This window comes from Prunus persica, chromosome G5 (assembly GCF_000346465.2).
Source record: "Prunus persica cultivar Lovell chromosome G5, Prunus_persica_NCBIv2, whole genome shotgun sequence".
In the NCBI taxonomy this organism is placed as follows: domain Eukaryota; kingdom Viridiplantae; phylum Streptophyta; class Magnoliopsida; order Rosales; family Rosaceae; genus Prunus; species Prunus persica.
In genome coordinates, this window is record NC_034013.1 from 11,310,824 (window position 1) to 11,328,926 (window position 18,103).

The window sequence follows — 18,103 nt, forward strand, 5'->3', positions numbered from 1 at the left end:
CTTCTCTTTTTGGAAATAGCTTTTGTATGCAAGTGTTGCTAAGGAGTCTGTGTTTGAATTTGAATCAAAACATGGTCACTTTAGGGTGCTTTAGCCAAGATAGGAAAAAGTAATGCATAAGGCATCTAATTTTGAACGAATAAAAAGAGGGTGGGTGGATAACCGTATAAGTTTTTTTTTTTTTTTTTTTAATATTTATAAACATTCATTAGGTGTATAGGAATTTCAAACTTCTGTCTATATGGATGGAGGAGTGGGGTTTATACAAACATTCATTAGGTGTATAGGAATTTCAAACTTCTGCCTATATGGATGGAGGTAAAAGAGCTCAACCAATTGAGCTATACCCCACTAACATTGTGTAAGTTACTTTTCATTCTCAAGTTAATTGTTTTATTCTTTGGCATATCCTCAAGTAAATTATTTTAAATAAAGATATTAAGGAAATGCTAAACATAAAGTTTTCAGGTGCGAAATGTGAATGTCCGTATATTTATATGTTTACATTGTAAGTTAACCAAGATAAATCAATGAAATTTGAGATGATGAAAAAAATTTATCATCTCTTAATATTTTCCATATTACTTACAAAGCATCGAATATGTTTCACTGTGATCTCCTCCCCTGATCTTTATTTTATATCTCTAATTATATATATTTCTTTGTGTAAGCCTTAATGGAAGTGGATTCTTCTTCCACTCTCAAAAACTTCTAAAATGAGTGAGAAAATTTGAGTGGCTAAATCAAATATATGTGAGGAACGCAAAAAAGAGAAATCAAAACAATGACTTGGTTTGGAATTTTTTAGAGAAAATAGAATTGGTTATCATCAAGGTTCATGTAAAGAGAGAATGATCGAAATTACTAATAGTCAATGACTAGGAAGAATGAATCATTTGAAATTCATGTTGCTCTTACTATTTCTATGTCTTATTAACATTTATTTACTCATAAGCATTAACTAAAATGCCTAATTTTGAAATCCAAATTTTTATTTAGGCCATGTTTGGTATCCTACTAAAAAAAAGTAAATTAAAAAACTATGATTCTTTTTAAAAACATGAGTTTTCAAATAGTGATTTTAATATCTAAAAACTTTTTTGGTATTGAGCTCCAAATTATTTTTTAGATCTAAAAAAAATTGAAATTAAAATTTAAAAAAAATCAGAAACCCTAAATTCCCAAATTCAAATTAACAAGAGAGAGAGAGAGAGAGAGAGAGAGGGTTTTTCTTGAGTTTGAGGTTTTAAAAATAGGTTTACCGAACAAATTTTTGTGGCTTTGGACTTAAAATTTATTTTTGAGTTTATAAAATTGGATCCAAGTAGGATACCAAACAGGCTCTTAGTTTCTCTGATAAAAAGACTTGAAGAAATTAGTCATTATCTCATTATAATTTTTAATTTGGTTGAGTATGAAATCAAAACTAATCATGAATGAATTATAAATTTAGGACATGGATTTACTCTCAAGTTATGGTCAAGTTAAGTATCGAATATTTATCAAACTATATATCTATTAAAAAAAAAAGTTGGCTTCTTTATTTTTCTAGTAGCTAGGGTTCGAAAGAAGCTTTCCCATTTGTTGCATGACAATGCCCATTCACCGACTTAAAAGAACTATGTGAACCGTTTTAAAAGATTAATGATATAATTAGATTATTATATGTTGTTGATGGGTACTTTCGATTAAAAAAGAGGTAAGTTATTCTTTGTTTTTTGCCAACAGGAATTTAACCTAATGGAAAATTCAAACCTTCATAATACCTTTTTTGTTTTTTTGTTATTATTCGAAAAACTTTCATAATACCTTGTTAGTAATTTAAAGAGTTAATTTTCTATAATTTTCTTCATTTTCGCTTCATATAACCAATACTTATTTTTAATATTGGCACATGTCTCTCTCTCATTGGTGGTCCTTAGATAAGCCACCGCATGTAATCCATGTAATTCCTCATTTTCTTATGTAATTGGTAATTGGATAATGCCACGTCAAGCAACCTAACCCCAAGCCAACAAAAAACATGCGCTCTTGATCAACGTTGACGCTAACCTCACCGGAATATTCCAATCCAGCCACCCGTTACCAAACACACCTCACCCTTTCCCGAAAACTATAAATACTTCTTTTTCTTCCCCCATTGCTGCTCGTGCCCTAGAAACATTCACTTCGCCGCAACATGCTTTTCTCAGCCAAACTCCAAATTTTCTCAGCTTTTCCCTCACTCTCTCGCACCAAATCCATGCTCTCCCTCTCATTTTCCCTCCTAAATTCGCCCTAATGATCCTCCTCAGCTCTTCTTTAACTGATTTCGTCTGGTTATGGATCTCAAGGCGATGTTCGCCGACTACTGTTGTAAATTTATCGGTTGATTGTTGTATTTCGATTGAGTTTTGGTGATGGAAGCAGTGGACTTGACTTTTCCGGTGGACGTCGCCGGCGCGCAGAAGTTTATGGGGATAGAGGGTCTTGTGAGAGCTGGGGTTACAGTCAAGGAGCTTGAGCCTTGTGATTTGGACCGTGTTTCTGTTCGCGCAAGCCCCTTGACTGAGGCATGCAGCTCATTTCTCAGCGATAAAGGTGGTTTCTTGGCGTTTGATTTTGTTTTTGTTTTTTTGTGAATTATTTAATTACTTACCTTGTCTAGGACTGGCTTGCTTGTTAGTATTATTTGACCGGTAAATTGGGGTTTGATCTTTTCTCCAGGCGTAGATTTGTATTTCCCCAAATTTTGAGGTTGTGATATGTTTTTGTAGGAACTGAAAGCAAAAGAGAGGAAAAGGAAAGAAATATTTGCTTAATATGTTTTCCAATTCAAGCATTTTTCTCTGATTTCCCTCATTTATTAATTACTGGTTTAGGTAGTTCAATATTTATAATTTTAGTTACCCAGATTTCTTAATTTGGATGTGTATCTGGGTACCCTCTTAACTTCATAATTTATGATTCCTTGGTTGTAAGTGCATGCTCATTTTTGTTACTGAAATTTCTTAAATTTTTGTTCTGGGGAATTTGGTTATGTTCTCAGAGGTAACAAATGTGGTTAGTGCTTCAGAGTATGAACCATCTAAGCTTGGTGGTCAGCTGCTCAGCTATCAGGGTGAAGAATTGTCCAGGCACCAACATTGTAGGGGCAAAAATGGTTTTTTGTTGCATACTGGTGCTGAAAGTGTACAGCTAGAACGGAAATCAGGAAAGGTGTCAAAAATGGGTAGTTCGACTTCTAAGAGACCGCGAATTGCTCGATTGGAAGATCCAACGAGTTTAGCTGGAGTTGATGGGATAAGGGATATGTCAGATAAGCTCGGATCATATCTTACAAAGTGCAGTTCTTCAGGTAATATATGTCATCTACTGGCACTTTGAATAGTTATTTGACGTAAATGCTTGTTTATCATCATCAGGATTACAACTTCGAGAAAATTGACCCGGGCAAGTCTAAAGATGCTAGATGCCATCTGTGGTCTCTTTGTATGTTAAATTTTGATTGGTCTGTATTTATTAGTCACTTAAATGTTATATCAGTAATTTGTCCTCTCTTGTGAGGACATGATTTTTTTCTTCTTTTCTGGAGTTGTTTAATGCATGAATGTAAAGTTTTCTTCAGTGGAAAGTCCCATTTTTTCTTTGACACATATCTTACTGTTGGGGAAAATTAAGATTTCCTCGACAGCTCTTACTGCTGTTGGGCACATGAGCACGCATCTAGGTATTGCAGGTCTGTTGTTTAACATCAGAGTGTTATGGATTCAGTGCAGTTGATTGGAATTAAATACTTTCTTTAGTGAAGCATAAGTGATGTAGAATGTGGAATGATAATATTCCATGATTCAAAATTAAATTAATTGGAAAGTAATTGTCTGTAATGTTCCACTACTAACAGGACAATTTGACTTATTTATCGAGGCTGTACAATCCCGAATAGGAAACCCTACAAACCCAGTATGGAAACTGAAAATTCTTAAGAGTCAACTATATATACATTAAAAGCCAAAGCTAGGGAACTACATCCTTTTTCATTCTCCAAAGTAAGTGCGTAAGTGTGTGATACATCATTAAGTAATGTCGTATAATCTCTACCGACGTATAAGCGTTTGTTTTTGTTTTTCCTAAATGAAACTACTGTTAAACTTATATAGTTATTTTAACACATATAAGATCTGAACTGGAACATTTTCAACTTGCCGGACCTCCACAATGGAACTTTGGTAGGTAATCAAAGCAATAGAAATTACAATGTTTCCCTCTGATGAATGAGACAGACAATATTATCTGCAGCCTTTTCAAGCAATTTAGAATGCTGTGGAATTACATCTGCTGGCTCCATAATATTCTTTGCAAATTTTGTTATTCCTTGAAGTTCAATTTGCTCTACTAGTTCTCATTCTTTGAAACTGAAAATTTATGTGCCGGTAGTTTCTTTATTCTTTTACAGTGCTAGTTTCTATGTGTCCATTGTATCTTGTAGGACTTTTCTTTTTTATAGTCAGTAAACTGTTAATTTGGTCTGGGTGATTGGAAATTTGGAAACATTAGCTTGCAAGTGCAGTCTCCAAAATTTATGTTATGATTTGGTAAGGCCATCATTTGATACTTAAACCAGATTACCTGTCCCTTTATGTTCTGGTTTGTGCTGAGAGTTGTTTTTTGCCTTTCTGTATTATACATTCTAGATAAGAATCAATCGGCGAAACAAAAGAACAACTGTACAAGCAAGCGAGGTGATAAGAGAAATCTCAAACTTCATGCAAAGACTAAACATGATTCTTTCTCCGTAAAGGTGGGTTTGCCAAGCTTCGGTTCTGCTGCTGGAGGGAACAACTTTTTCGGTATGAGACTTCTCACAAAAGCTACATTCTGTCTCTCAATGTATCATTGACGTATTCATTAGTTATTACCATACTTTCACTGTGCATGTTGCATACTGTGCAAAATTTAAATCGTGATTTAAATGAATGTCAGGAGTACATGGCCTTAAGTCAGATAATCATGATGTCACAAAGCTAGTAGATGATGTGCTACTGAATGAGCTCCTTGATGGGACATGCAAGTGTCCTAGTTTAGACAAGGGCAAGGGGAAGAAACCAGCAAATGTTAACGATAGTTTTCTGCATTCAGTTAGAAAGGCCAGTTTCGTCCTTCCGCTACCAAGGTCTGTCCAGCCACAACATATTACTGAAGTAGATAGCAATTCCGACAAGATAATGTCACCATGGCCGTTAAGCACAAGTTCTGTTGTAACTTCTGGTGTCAATGGTGATAACGGAGAACCAGTCATCACAGATCTCTCTTCATGTAATGAGGTCGGTGATCAGTGGTAATCTAATATATTTGTTAGCCCTGGAGAAAACTTACAACATTTTATGTGACCTGTTTGATTAAAACTAGAAGTTTTCATGGCTTACATGGAAAAGCTGTGCTTCAGAATAGGCCTCTTTGTAATGGTTGTTTGGATAGATCTTCTGAATCCAGTATAGATATGCTGCTGGTGTGAACAGTTGCACATTTTAGTTGAGAGTATTAGGCTGCGCTGACAAGGATTTTAGTTCTATTGTATAACTTCTAGTGTTTCATTTCATTCAGATTATTAATATTTTGGACACCACTGATGATTGATGTCGTCCTTTCTGTTTTTGTTCCTATAGGTACAGGATTCTCATAAAAAGCCTGAAACTCCTGCTAATCCCCTTGATTTGCCATTATGTGAACCTAAGTATATTTTGGAACGTTTGGCTCTTCCTCCACCCAAGGATTTGGAATCTTTGCTTTTGGAGGCTGCAAAACCTGCTTTATCTTCAAAAAGTACTCCTGATCCATGTTCAGGCAAGCAAATATCTCGCCGGGCAAGCTTGCCTCCATTTCCATGGTCGCATACTTCTAATGGGCACTGTAGAACCAGTTCTGATGCAGCAAAACTGTCTATAAGCAGGGCCACATGCCAAGGTCGATGGCAAAGAATAGGGAAGAATATTGTTAGCTCATTGGGGCCTGTCACTAATAATTTTACAGACTTGGAGTCGCTAACCTATGATCAGAGTCTAGTTCCTTCTGCAAGGCTAAAAATTGCTGGTTCAGAAAATCAAGTTTCCCCATCCATATCTGTTAGTCTTTCTTGGTTTCAGCGGGATTCATCGTCTGGTGCAACATGTTCCAAACAATCCTTCGTTCCGCTAGGTATGTTTTCTAAGGGATGAGTTCTAAAACTTGAATGTGTCACATTGGTTGCTGGAAATTATTACTATCACTGTCAGTCCTACTGCTTGGGACATTGCCTTTTATCATTTTTAATTTTTTGGAAATGCAGAATCTGGAGGCAAGGTGAATCATTCAGGAAATGGTAACGGTACAGTTTCTACCTGTTAGCAGCCTCTCTTTATGCTTCTTGTTTGTATGTGTAAAATGCACGTGCTTTGGGATGCTTGGGGTGGGTAGGGTTATGCATAAAGTCAAGGAAGATGACAAAGAATGATGCTGCCGTGTTGGCATTGAAACTTAATCCAAAATCATTCAATGGAGGCCTACTTTGGGTTAATCCAAAATCATTCATTGATGCCCTCATTCAATGGAACTGGATGTCAGGCCCATCAGTCGTGCAATTACGTTTTTATTGTTCTTGTCTTGGCTTGGAAAGTATTTTGCAATATCTAGACTCCATATACACTCCGATTTCTATTTCTGCCTCTGCAGCTGTGTGACTTTGCTGTTATTAATGAAATGGTTTTTGCTTGTCCAGATGAGCATTGCCCACAAATATTAGCTGCTGCTCGAACACTGTGTGACATGGCAACTTGTTCCTCGAGGCAAAATCCAGATGGAATCATAAGATGGCCAAAGAAGCCTTCACAAAAGGCCATGAAAGCTCGCAAGTTAAAATCAATAGAGAAACCTGAAGAGGCATATGGAACATCAGTTGTATCTGGGTCTGATAATCTCAGGAGAAGCATCGACCGGATTATGCTACCCCCAAAGAAGCCCAGGCTCTCTATGGTTGATGATAGGAAGGATTTCAATAATTTCAGCTGCGTTACAAAAGGACCAATAAATTGGTCTACACCCAGGTCAAGTAGGTCATCACCTGGCAAATCACTTAAGGAGTCAATTGTGGATATAAGACATTCAACCACGGATGTAGCGAGGCAGTCGTATATGATGCCACCACCAGCAAGGGTTCCAGAAAAGGCATCGAACAAGCGGGAGAAGATAAGAAAGTTATTGACAATGGAATGGAACAGAGGAAGGGACCGGCTAGACTGATGAACAATTGTGCAAAAGATTTTAGTCCGTACTGACGAGGTTTGTCATTTAATCTGATGTCTCTGTGGGGAGGGTTGGTTATTGGAAATAGCTGATTTGTATATATCATGCTGTAGCCTGTAGGTGAAAATGGAAAATGTTGTAAGGGGTTCATGATGTAGGCGCAAATGAAAAATGTAGTTGTAAGGATTTAATTTAAAAGGAGGGGTAGGAATTTTATGTTGTAAAAGGATAGAGCACAGCAGCAATGAAATTCATTGCCTTGTGTAGAGCATCCAATCTCTCTCTCTCTCTCTCTCTCTCTCTCTCTCTCTCTCTCTCGACATGTCTTGGTAAATAATGAAGTTTCACGATTTTATCAAAATTTTAATAAAATAAAAATATGAAAGAATTGCTCGTGTTTCAGAACCTGTTCCAAAATATTGATTTCCGGCCATGGAATTTGGATTTTTAAAATTTATATATTGTTAACAAAATAGTTTTTTATATAAGAAGTTAGGATATTTACAAGATCCTTTGTATACGGGCCAACATACAATGAAACTACTAAACACACAGCTCAACAAGCGCGTGGCTATACTCGTTTTTTCTTCTTTTTTTAAAAAGTAGTATAGCCGCTCGGCTTTACTGTTTTGCACGTGGCACTTAAAACGGGTCCTTATTTAATATATATATATATATAAATAGTATAGCCGACCGGCCATAACCGGTCACCTTTTTTATTTTATATAAATAGTATAGCCGCGTGGCTCTACTCTTTTGACACGTGGCACCTAAGCCCTTCGTGTTCTTTTTTTAATATATACTAGCCTCTCTGCACGCGCTTCCGCGCTTGCGAGAGGTTTTTTAAAAAAAGTAAGTAAATTTATTTTAGAATTAAAAAAGATAATGGGTAGTTGTGTTCCATAAAAATAGGATCCATTATCTGCTTTTTCTTTTTCTTTTAATTTTTTTAAATATGAAAAAGTGTGAATTTACCATATTATCCTCATTTAATTAATAATTTGAATTCTTAATGTTTGCATTAACCAAGGGCATTTTCTGGTATTTTGAATGTTTCACCATTCTCTGCCTTTTGCTTTATATATATAGATAGATAAATAGCATCGCTGCCTGGCTATACTAGGGTGTTAAATTTTTTAAAAATAGTATAGCCGCTCGGCTGTACTTATTCTGACACCATCACTGGCGGGTTGGCTTTTGTTTTTTAATAGTATAGCCGCACGGCTATACTCGATTGTTTTAAAAAAAGTAAAAATTAGTATAGCCGCTCGGCTTTACTGGGTTTTTTTTTTATTGTTTTAATTTTTTTTTTAAAAAATAGTATAGCCCGGCACATATGTCCAGAGAGCTCGTTTAAATTTAATTAGCAAAGGAAGAAGATAGAAATAAGCGATAAAATAAATAAGGCAAAATTGTAGCAATGGTCCCTCAACTAAGACCTGACTTTACTTTTAGTCCCTCATGTCACAAAATTGTTATGATGGTGCTTCAACTATGCTTCGACTTTTAGAACTCGTCCTTTCCATCACATATGTCAACTTTTTCTGAAAAATAACATTTTCACCAAAAAGAAAAATGAAATTAACATGATACGGAGCATTCTTTTACATGTGATAGCAGCCTATATATAATAAGAGAATCAATTGTCTTGAACCTGTAGCACTTATTAACAGATCCAATGGCCTCCATTATTATATCTCAATACTTACTTAAATATTGGGATATTGGAAGCAATTAAATATATTTGTGTCTGGGTAATTGTTATTAGGTTCATAAGCTTATGTTTTTAATTGTATAAGTCATTTTTAAATTTTACATGGGACATATTCTTTTGACATTGCAAGTATTTGTATTAATTTCCATGCCTGGTTAACTCAAGCAAGATTGCATTAGAATTTCTGTGCAGCTAATTAAATTGCATCAGATTTTTGGCTAACTAATATCTACCTTCATGTAAATTGTTAACTAAGCTTTTGATAGGATCAGTAAAAAATTTACTCTGTACTTTTTTTTTTTTACCACTACGGATCAATTTGGTTGATTACACAGTCAGTTAGTAGTTGAAAGGTGGCCGAGGGTAGTTCTATTGCTGGATTGAATGATTGGCACCAGTGGCGGAGCTTGGAATTCTATCAAGGAGGATCAACTTAAAATTACAATGAACTTAGTTTTTATAGGAAAATATATATAAGAATTCATTATAATGATTAAATTTCAACATCACAAATTTAATATCTTAGTAAGTACAACCCAAATTCTAGCAACCTAAAAATAATGAAAGAGTATCAAAAGTTAATTTTAGATAGAATGTGAAAATCAAATAAAATCCATAACACACATATAAATGACATATGAAAACATGAAAACAAATATAGATCGTATTCATATTTATTGTAGACAATTTACATTTGTGAGAAGGGTGAATACTAAGTATAGCTTATTTTGGTTGTCCACAAATTCTATAGGAGCTTAAACTGCTAAGACTCCTATGGACCACAAAAAAAGAAAACAAAGAAAAACTGTTAAGACTGAAAAATATGGGTTAGGCAAAATAGCAATGACAGTATTCTTCCTTCACTCGAGTTTGATTTCATTCTCCATCTACGTTCGTATACAATTCGAATATTATCTACTAACATCACTGATTTGAAAATTTAAGTGACTTTGTGTTGATTGTTTTGTAAATGTAAGTTTTCTTCTTTTGCAACAAAGAAATGACTCAATCAATCAAATTCCAGGAGGCTTCATGAAATGCTTCTTTAGAATTAAATTTCCATTTATTGCTATTTGAAATTAGGGTAGTTGTTTAGACTTGTTTATTTAAATTAAAAAAAATCACTTTTGGTTCTTGTAATTTGCCAGTTTTTCCACTTTAGTCCTTATAGTTTTAATATTTTCAGTTTAATTCATGTTGTTCAATTCTATCGCAATTCAAGGACACATCCAAATTTCCATCCCAAATACCCCTCCGTATGTAAGACACATGGTGTTTATTCCGTCAAGAAATTTAGACGTATCTTTAAATTGCAATAAAATCAAACTACAAGAGTCAAATTGCCAAAATTAAAACTACATAGATGAAAGTGAAAATTTCATCAAACTAGAGGGACGAAAAGTGATTTTTTGAGTTTTTTAAATTTGCTAAACCCTTGTATGTTTAATAGAAATACCTAAGAAACTTCTTCACCATAAGCATTATTTTTTCCGCTTGGACTTGTATGGCATACTGTACATTCATACCAAGAAACATAAATCATAATGAATTAATAGAAATACCTAAGAAAACAACTGATCTAATGCTAATACAAGAGCCATTGCAAATCCAGCATCAAAGCCAGGATGCACAATCAAATGAAAAACCTCTACCCCATAAGAAACCCCTCCAATATTTGCCTCCTTCCTCTTGATCTCAGCTACCACATTACTATACTCATCCAATACCTTGCAAGATCGATGCGTGTAAGAACCTTCAATCAAATATGCATATCTTTTATGACCCCATGCCTCTCGATATACATAAGCAAGTATGTTGGGATTGGCGTTTAACATGTTCATGTTCTTCCTCACGCAAAACGTTGGGCTGCTTTTTGATGTTCTTGTTCTACAATAATCACCCACTTCTCCTTCGTGCACAAACCAACTGTCAACTAGAGTAAGCTTCTGCCAAGGAAACGCGTTGAACAGTCAACATCAAATCCAGTTTTTTATTTCTCTCTTTTATACATGAAATTATGAATATAAACAAGCACAAAAACGTTATGTTGTTAGATTGTCAATCTAAAACGACAAATCAAGTTATACATATACCTTGCGACGACGCATTGTGAGGACAGATTTTCCAGAGGCATCCATGAGAACGACTTCCTCAGGATGCCCGACGTAGTTGTCGACCCGATAAACGAGATCTCCGTTCGAATCGATCACCGTGAACCCTTTGCAGCTAATCAGGAGTGATTTTCTCCACACTGTTAATGTTGTGCAAGCCCCAACAGTATTGAGTTCCTGCTCATCGTGCTGATCATGTTGTTCTTGATTATGGACAGACCTTGACAAAGATTTCAAGAAAGGAACAATCTTCATCTCTCTCTCTCTCTCTCTCTAAATTGTTAAACCGTAAGCAGAGGTTATGAGAGCAGATACTTATCGCCGGAGAATGTTTGAGTTTGGGATATTGGTCTTCCTAATATTAGGAAAATTCTCTGCTTTGTACACAAGAGTTGTATATATATACAATCCTTCTTATAGTTAATGACGTGACGATATATTATTATACTATATATATAGCTGTGTATGTGTATAATTGTATTGTATATATCTATTGCATGAAAATTAATATTTTGTCGTATAACATTGGTCGCCAGAAGCATGACACGAGTAGCTCTCAATGAGTGAATCTGGGTTGTTTTTTTCATTATTTATATATATTGTGAAAGAGACAACTAGCCAGAAAAGTCATTGCTGGTTTCCTAGGGACACTTTGATGGGATTAATTCTATACTAATTAGTAATTAGCATAGATGATGTATCTTTATTAATTATTTTTTATTAATTCACGTGAAATACTATTATTAAAAAGGCGACACGTGTATGTTTCCCTAAATGGTCTCTGAGGTTCTAATTTTTCTCTTCTTTTGATTGAATTGGTGAGTTAGGTTTGTGTTTGTTTAATCGGAGATTCACAAGGACGAGACAAAAGGGGGAGCCATAAAAAAAATAGGGAGGGTGCATAGCCTGCAGGGAGGAAATTTGCTCAAGTTATATCCGTAAACATTCATTCGAACTCTGTTTTACTGATCTCATGAATGAACTATGATCGAAATAATATTATATTTTACTAATTGGCTATGAGAGAAATGCTTCGTTATATTTGTAGTTATTGACTTGCGTTGACCAACTATTTACATCATGTGTCACATTGAAATTAAGTCACAACATTAGGTTTGTTTAGATTTTATACCAGCGATATTGGGACGGGAAAAATTAAACTTAGAACTTCGAGTGCAGAATAAATACTCTTGAAAACTTGAGCTACAAATCTCTTACAATATTAAGATGGTTGTTTCAAAATTCAAAGTTGTGAGGTAAAAAGTGGCTCAATTATTCACCAACCCCATCGCATGAAAACAAATCAGAGTAGCAGCAATAATAAGAGTAGCAAATCTGCAAATATTTTTATTTTAGAGTTTGAATCGATTTTGGAGATCATCACGCATATATCTACTGTAGCTGCGTCATATCATAGTCAAATACGTCCTCTTGGCTTTTATATATCCAAAGAGAAAAAAAGAGAGACTTTTAATTACTCTTGCATTGGATACGCCTCATAACAACAAGGGTGGGGACGAGATGTAGAACCTTTTATTAATTGTCCATTTCCAAATATCCATACTTGCACATCTCAGGGCTCTTCCCAAAGCTCCCGCATTTTGTTCCAATCGATGCCTTTGAAATTTTAGTCGCTATAGTTAGAGCATTCATAATGAAATCTTTAAATTATCTTATTAGATAAAATTTTAGAAGGAAATAAAAAAACCTACCTCCAACTATGCTCCCTATCCAATTTTTAAAATAGGAAAACCTCTAGGAACTTCTAAATCCGAAATAAGAAAGAACTTCTAGTGACACTAACTCCCTATAATTAAATGATGTTTTACTTTAATGTTATTTTAAGTATTTATTTATTGCTAATTATTTATTATTATTATTTTATATGAAGAGGGACCATTTATGCTAAACTAAAAAAAGAAACAAATTATTTATGATTTTCTAAACTATTTAGAGTTAAAATTTTATAAGGAGCTACTAAAATAGCTTTATAGTGTTTTTAGTTAAATTTTAACTAAAAAATAAGGAGCATGATTGTAGATGCTCTTACAAATCAAAGAAAATTTGCATGGGAACAACTCTAACTAATATTGGATCACATTTACTGATATCATTTCTCTAGTTGAGTAGATGCGAGATTCATCTCAGTCAATGGGGTTATATCATAGTGAAAAAGTATGTTTGGCTTATGATCAGTCAGAGGTCTCAAAGTTCAAAAGCCCCAAACACTGGTGTGTGTGTGTGTGTGTAAATTCTTCTCCCTTCCTACCTTTGACAAAAAGAGAAAGAAAAATGATAGATCAGTAACGTGATATTTATATATTGTAGAAATAACATTATTCGCAAGTATTCTCAAAGTTTTGCTTTGGATATTATTATTTTTAGGTACGTATGTTGGCACGTATTCTGTATTTATTGGCTAATGACTAAAAGAAGATCCTCTTGCAGTTTCGTTGCTAATAGCAGCCGATTGACTGTAATTATGATTTGAATTATATCGCCATCTTTCTAATTGATCACTTAATTTTCTTTCTACCTTTTCATGTTCTCCATTCATCTTTTTTCAACTTATTCAAGCTTTCGGTTCTTCCTTTTCAATGTGTCTATGTATATAGAACGTAGATAGCTACACAAGTTAACTGAACATGCCTAGACAAATATGGGTGGGTCTGCAAACCCAACCAAATTCTCACACGCCCAAAACTCCCATTGGCCTCAACTCTTAAGTCATGACCACCCTACACTGTTTTGAATTAGACGTGTACGTCACTGATTATGCATGAAAGCAATTTTGCAAATGGTAACAAACTTAATTAGAACGTTAATTAAGCAGCACATCCTTCTAGATTTTCATTAATAAAAACCAAAACCAAACTTCCTATATATCATTATCATATATATAGAAGACAATGAGTTAGAGGAACTTTCCTCCATTTCTTTTTTCTTTATTATTTTGTGTTTGGAAGGGGGTGGTGGAGGTGGAGGGAGGCCACCCAATTTTGATGACTCAGATCATGAGATTCATGCATGGAGATGGGACCGGATCGCAAAACAGTGTTTAGGATTAGACTAAATCAGGCTGAGGGCCCCACTTTGATATTAGTCACTGCTAAATTTAGTAAGCAAAAGGCAGTGCTTGAGCTGGGAGCCTACCACGTGTGTGTATTTACTGGTTGAATTTCAGTGACTTGGCATCCTTTTAGGTATGCCTTATAATGATCTTGGACTGAATCTTGACTCGTAAACCGGGCAAATCTACATACATACTAAAATAATGATCCTTTTATTGGAGGAGTTGCTTAATAAAATGATTCAAACACTTTGTGTCTTTGTTTTGTTAGAAAGGTAGAAATATATATTATTCAACTGAAGCAAAGTGATGTAATCTACACAGGGAATTTGAAGAGTTCATTTTGATATTTGGAGTCTAAGAAAAAAGAGACAGATGATACAATGTGATTGGTACATACCAAGCGATAGGATATTCGGGTGTTAGTATAGTAGACACGTGACACAATATGAGTGGATGATAATAATAGTTTAATATAGCGGTGATCAAAATCTAGTAATTCTTCAGCATAACTATCACTCCTAAGCATTTCTTGAGAGAATAGCACGTTTTGTCAAAAAGCATGCCACTTCATACTTGCCCCTCGGATTTTAGATAAGTTTTTAGGCGTGACTGACGTGTACGGCATCACACTCATTAAGGGGTTGGAGCATCGTAAGAACAAAATTCATGGGCTTAAGGTCTTCACATCCTCAACCTCCATGGTCCCTTGCACTGTTTGAGGCAATACTTTGTTGGCGTGCATTGATTCTAACACCGCCCTATACCTCTATGATCTATCCCTATTCGTAGCTCCCTCCATCAACATTGCTTAATTGGATTTTCATACAGCGTTAACTAAACTGATTACATACAATATACGTATTTCGTTTGATTTCTGGACTCTTCCTTGACCATAATATATTTGTATTCCTCATGGAAATTAATAAGTAACTCAAACTTAATTGGCAATAAAGAAAATTAATTATATATCGAAAATGGGAAGCAACTCAAACTATTTCTTCTGGACTAGACCAACCTTTCCAATACCAACTCAAAATGGGAAGCAATATATCTGGATTGGGTTTTAGCAGGTTTCAAAGGCCTCAGTACTAGGAATATTCTTAGCCCACTCCGGAATTCTGATTAGTATTATTATTATTATTATTTTCATATTTCCCATAATATAAAATAAAAAAAAATTCAAGAAGGAGCAAAGACAAACCCAATTACCATAGGCCACACGAGTCATACTATAGTTACGGCTTTATATATGACCCTTAAGGGAGATCCTATTTTTTAACTGTTGGATCAAATTAATTAGCATGATTCAACGGTTAAGAGATAGAGCTCACTTAAGAGCCATATATAAGGCCCTCACTGTAGAATTCTTGCCCTCAGACCATCTCGTGCAGAATAATGGGCCAATAAAATGACCAGGTTCAGCCCAAATACAAGGCCCATGTCGAAATCTTTTATCAGGCTTGAGGCTGATTCGTACATTATACAAGTCCACGTCTTGCTACGAGAAAGCTCTTATGCAATTTTTACCCCTATTTCAATGAGAGCTATCGACCAAAAGAAAAAGTATTGCCAAATACTCTGCATTTAGATTTAGATTATGATGCATGACCTAGCTAACTAAGGAAAATGACTAAAACGGTTTAAAAAATATATGGCAAAAATTCTTAAAAGTGCTTATGATTTAGGCAAGTGATTTTGGTGCTCTTTCAGGATGCATTTCCAAAGTGCTCTTGTAAATTTTAATAAATTTTTTAACATGCTTCTAAATTCTAATAAAACTGTTAGCCAACCTCTGTTGGGCTCCAGTCCACTTCGGCATTTTAGATAACTTTGGCCTCAAGATTTATAATCAATGTAAATTTCCAAATACTTGTCACATTAGAATTCGCTGTATCACTATATATTGTATATGTTATGTTATTGATGAATGGAAATCAGGAAAACGCATTTGTATAAAAATCAATCTAGAAAAAGTGCTTCCTACAAAAACAATCTCAATCGAGCCTCAAAATTTACCAAAAAAAACAACTAATGAATCTTATATGATAGCCTCGTGTAACACTCGGACAATGAACAGAATCCTTTTGTTTTGTTTTCTTGTGTTTTTTTGTTGTTAGCACACATAGCGCGTGGTACAAACAACAGCGACGTGCGCTGGTGCACTGGTGGACTTGACACAGACTGGTTTTTGCAAAGTCTATACCTACTCATTTCATCAGGACATCAGGCATCTCGTTTAATCACCAGTACAAACTAGAAAGACAGAAATCAAGAAAGGCTTTCACTTTCAGTTTGCAGAGATGAGGTAATGGGGGGAAGGAAGAGGTCTTTTTTACGTATGGCATCAAGCCAAGTAAATATATATATATATATATTAATTGTGGTCAAGATGAGCATCTTGTAACCCTACCAACCCCCCAAAGGAAAAAGGACACACCGTAACGGGTGAGACAACGACCCGATGGGTTCACTCGTTGACCGCCAGTCACTGATTTGCCTTGTAATGGACGGGTCATCGATAGTATTACTTGCTCTATATTTCTCAATTAAGAAAAAGTTACAGTCAATTCACTTCTAATTACTTTCACTGTCACTTCTTCATGTTTTCTATATCAAAATGAAGTGTACAATCATCAAGAGCTGCAAAGTGTTTGACTAAAATAGACAGTGATGAGAACTAATTAATCAAATGATATATTGGTATCGCAAAATTTGTAATCAGCGATAATTTTTAATTTTGTGCATGACAATCATAACATGCCGTAAATGAAAAATTATTTAGTGTGACAGTAATATTATATTGCAAATGAGAGAATTATTTGGGAGAGAGCAATCAAAGAACCAAGCTCGTTAATATTTTGTGGCCACTAATTAAATGACAAAAATTCTGAAATAATTCAGAGTTGTTGAGTAATTGACTATAATGTAGTACTCTCTAATGGTGGACCCTTCAGGCCTCTGCGGGATTTGTACGTAAACATGTTCTAGAAGCCCACCTACTCACCACGACCAAATTCTTGGCAAGTAGTTCTAGGTTCTTTGTCTTTGAGAAACACGAACTTGTTTGGGATGAACTCTCAGAATACATGCATTCTTTTACTTGTTGCTTTTCACGTTTTCGCCAAGACTTAAAAACCCACTAATTCAACATCAAACTTTGCATTCATCGCATAAGAAAAAAGTGGTCTCAAGACCTTAACGATTGACTTAGAAAATTGGTCCCTTAATTTAATATATATATATATATATATATATATAACTTCTGTGCATGCGTATATGTGTGTATGCGAGTGTGTCTTTCTGCGCATGCACTTGGTGAATTTAAAGTCCCATTCCCACCACAAATTTGTGTGGGAACATATATATATTGGGGCTTAGCTGTTAAGATTGTACCGTCAACATCCTAAATTCCTCAACAAAGACAATCAAATTTAGTCACATACAGTTTATGTCTATATCCCTTAGATATCCACGGTGGTCCGGTTTTGCTGTTCTAGATCTTTTGTGATATATAATTGGACTTGTCCATAGTATTATATGATCATAGTCCCATTATAATTGTGTTACCGATCGACAATTACTAGCTAGGTTTCAAAAATTTAAACTGTTAAAGAATGAAAACATAGTCTAGTACACATCCATATATAAGAAGCTATATATTGTTGTACAATATATATTCGTAAGTGTGTACGTACGCGTTTTTTAAGTTACTAACGTTTTGACCTAGTGTCAAAAGTTGGAAAATGGCTACGTATAGCACGTAATGTGTGGCTATATGAACCGATATCTTTATTTCTCTCTTGTTTATTTTTCAGTTAGCAAAAGCAATGTTGATTGATGCTTGTCAAGTCGGTATAGTTTTTCGAAGACTAGTATGAATGCTGGTTAAATTTACAGCCTCCGAGAAGTCTTAGAGGACAAGTTATTTGCTGTGGTTGGGAGGAACTT

The 18,103-nt window shown here is 34.9% G+C and overlaps 2 protein-coding genes across 5 annotated transcripts; one reads left to right on the top strand and one right to left on the bottom strand.

Annotated features, from left to right (window-relative positions):
- On the top strand, positions 1,985–7,533 carry LOC18776228. Of its 4 annotated transcripts, none has more exons than XM_020564044.1 (7): positions 1,985–2,580; positions 3,029–3,337; positions 4,674–4,829; positions 4,963–5,303; positions 5,646–6,174; positions 6,305–6,337; positions 6,734–7,533. In XM_020564044.1, exons 1-7 carry the CDS (start codon positions 2,400–2,402, stop codon positions 7,252–7,254), a joined length of 2,070 nt encoding a protein of 689 aa, XP_020419633.1. In that variant the 5' UTR covers positions 1,985–2,399; the 3' UTR covers positions 7,255–7,533. The 4 variants fall into 4 exon arrangements, with proteins under 4 accessions (XP_020419633.1, XP_020419635.1, XP_007209079.1 ...); XM_007209017.2 differs by having other exon boundaries at positions 1,986–2,580; positions 6,305–6,343; XM_020564045.1 differs by having other exon boundaries at positions 1,986–2,580; positions 3,056–3,337; positions 6,305–6,343.
- LOC18775955 (protein LURP-one-related 17) lies at positions 10,449–11,441 on the bottom strand. The gene is made up of 2 exons (XM_020564468.1): positions 11,065–11,441; positions 10,449–10,917 (listed from the first exon to the last, which is right to left on the bottom strand). Exons 1-2 carry the CDS (start codon positions 11,335–11,337, stop codon positions 10,534–10,536), a joined length of 657 nt encoding a protein of 218 aa, XP_020420057.1. The 5' UTR covers positions 11,338–11,441; the 3' UTR covers positions 10,449–10,533.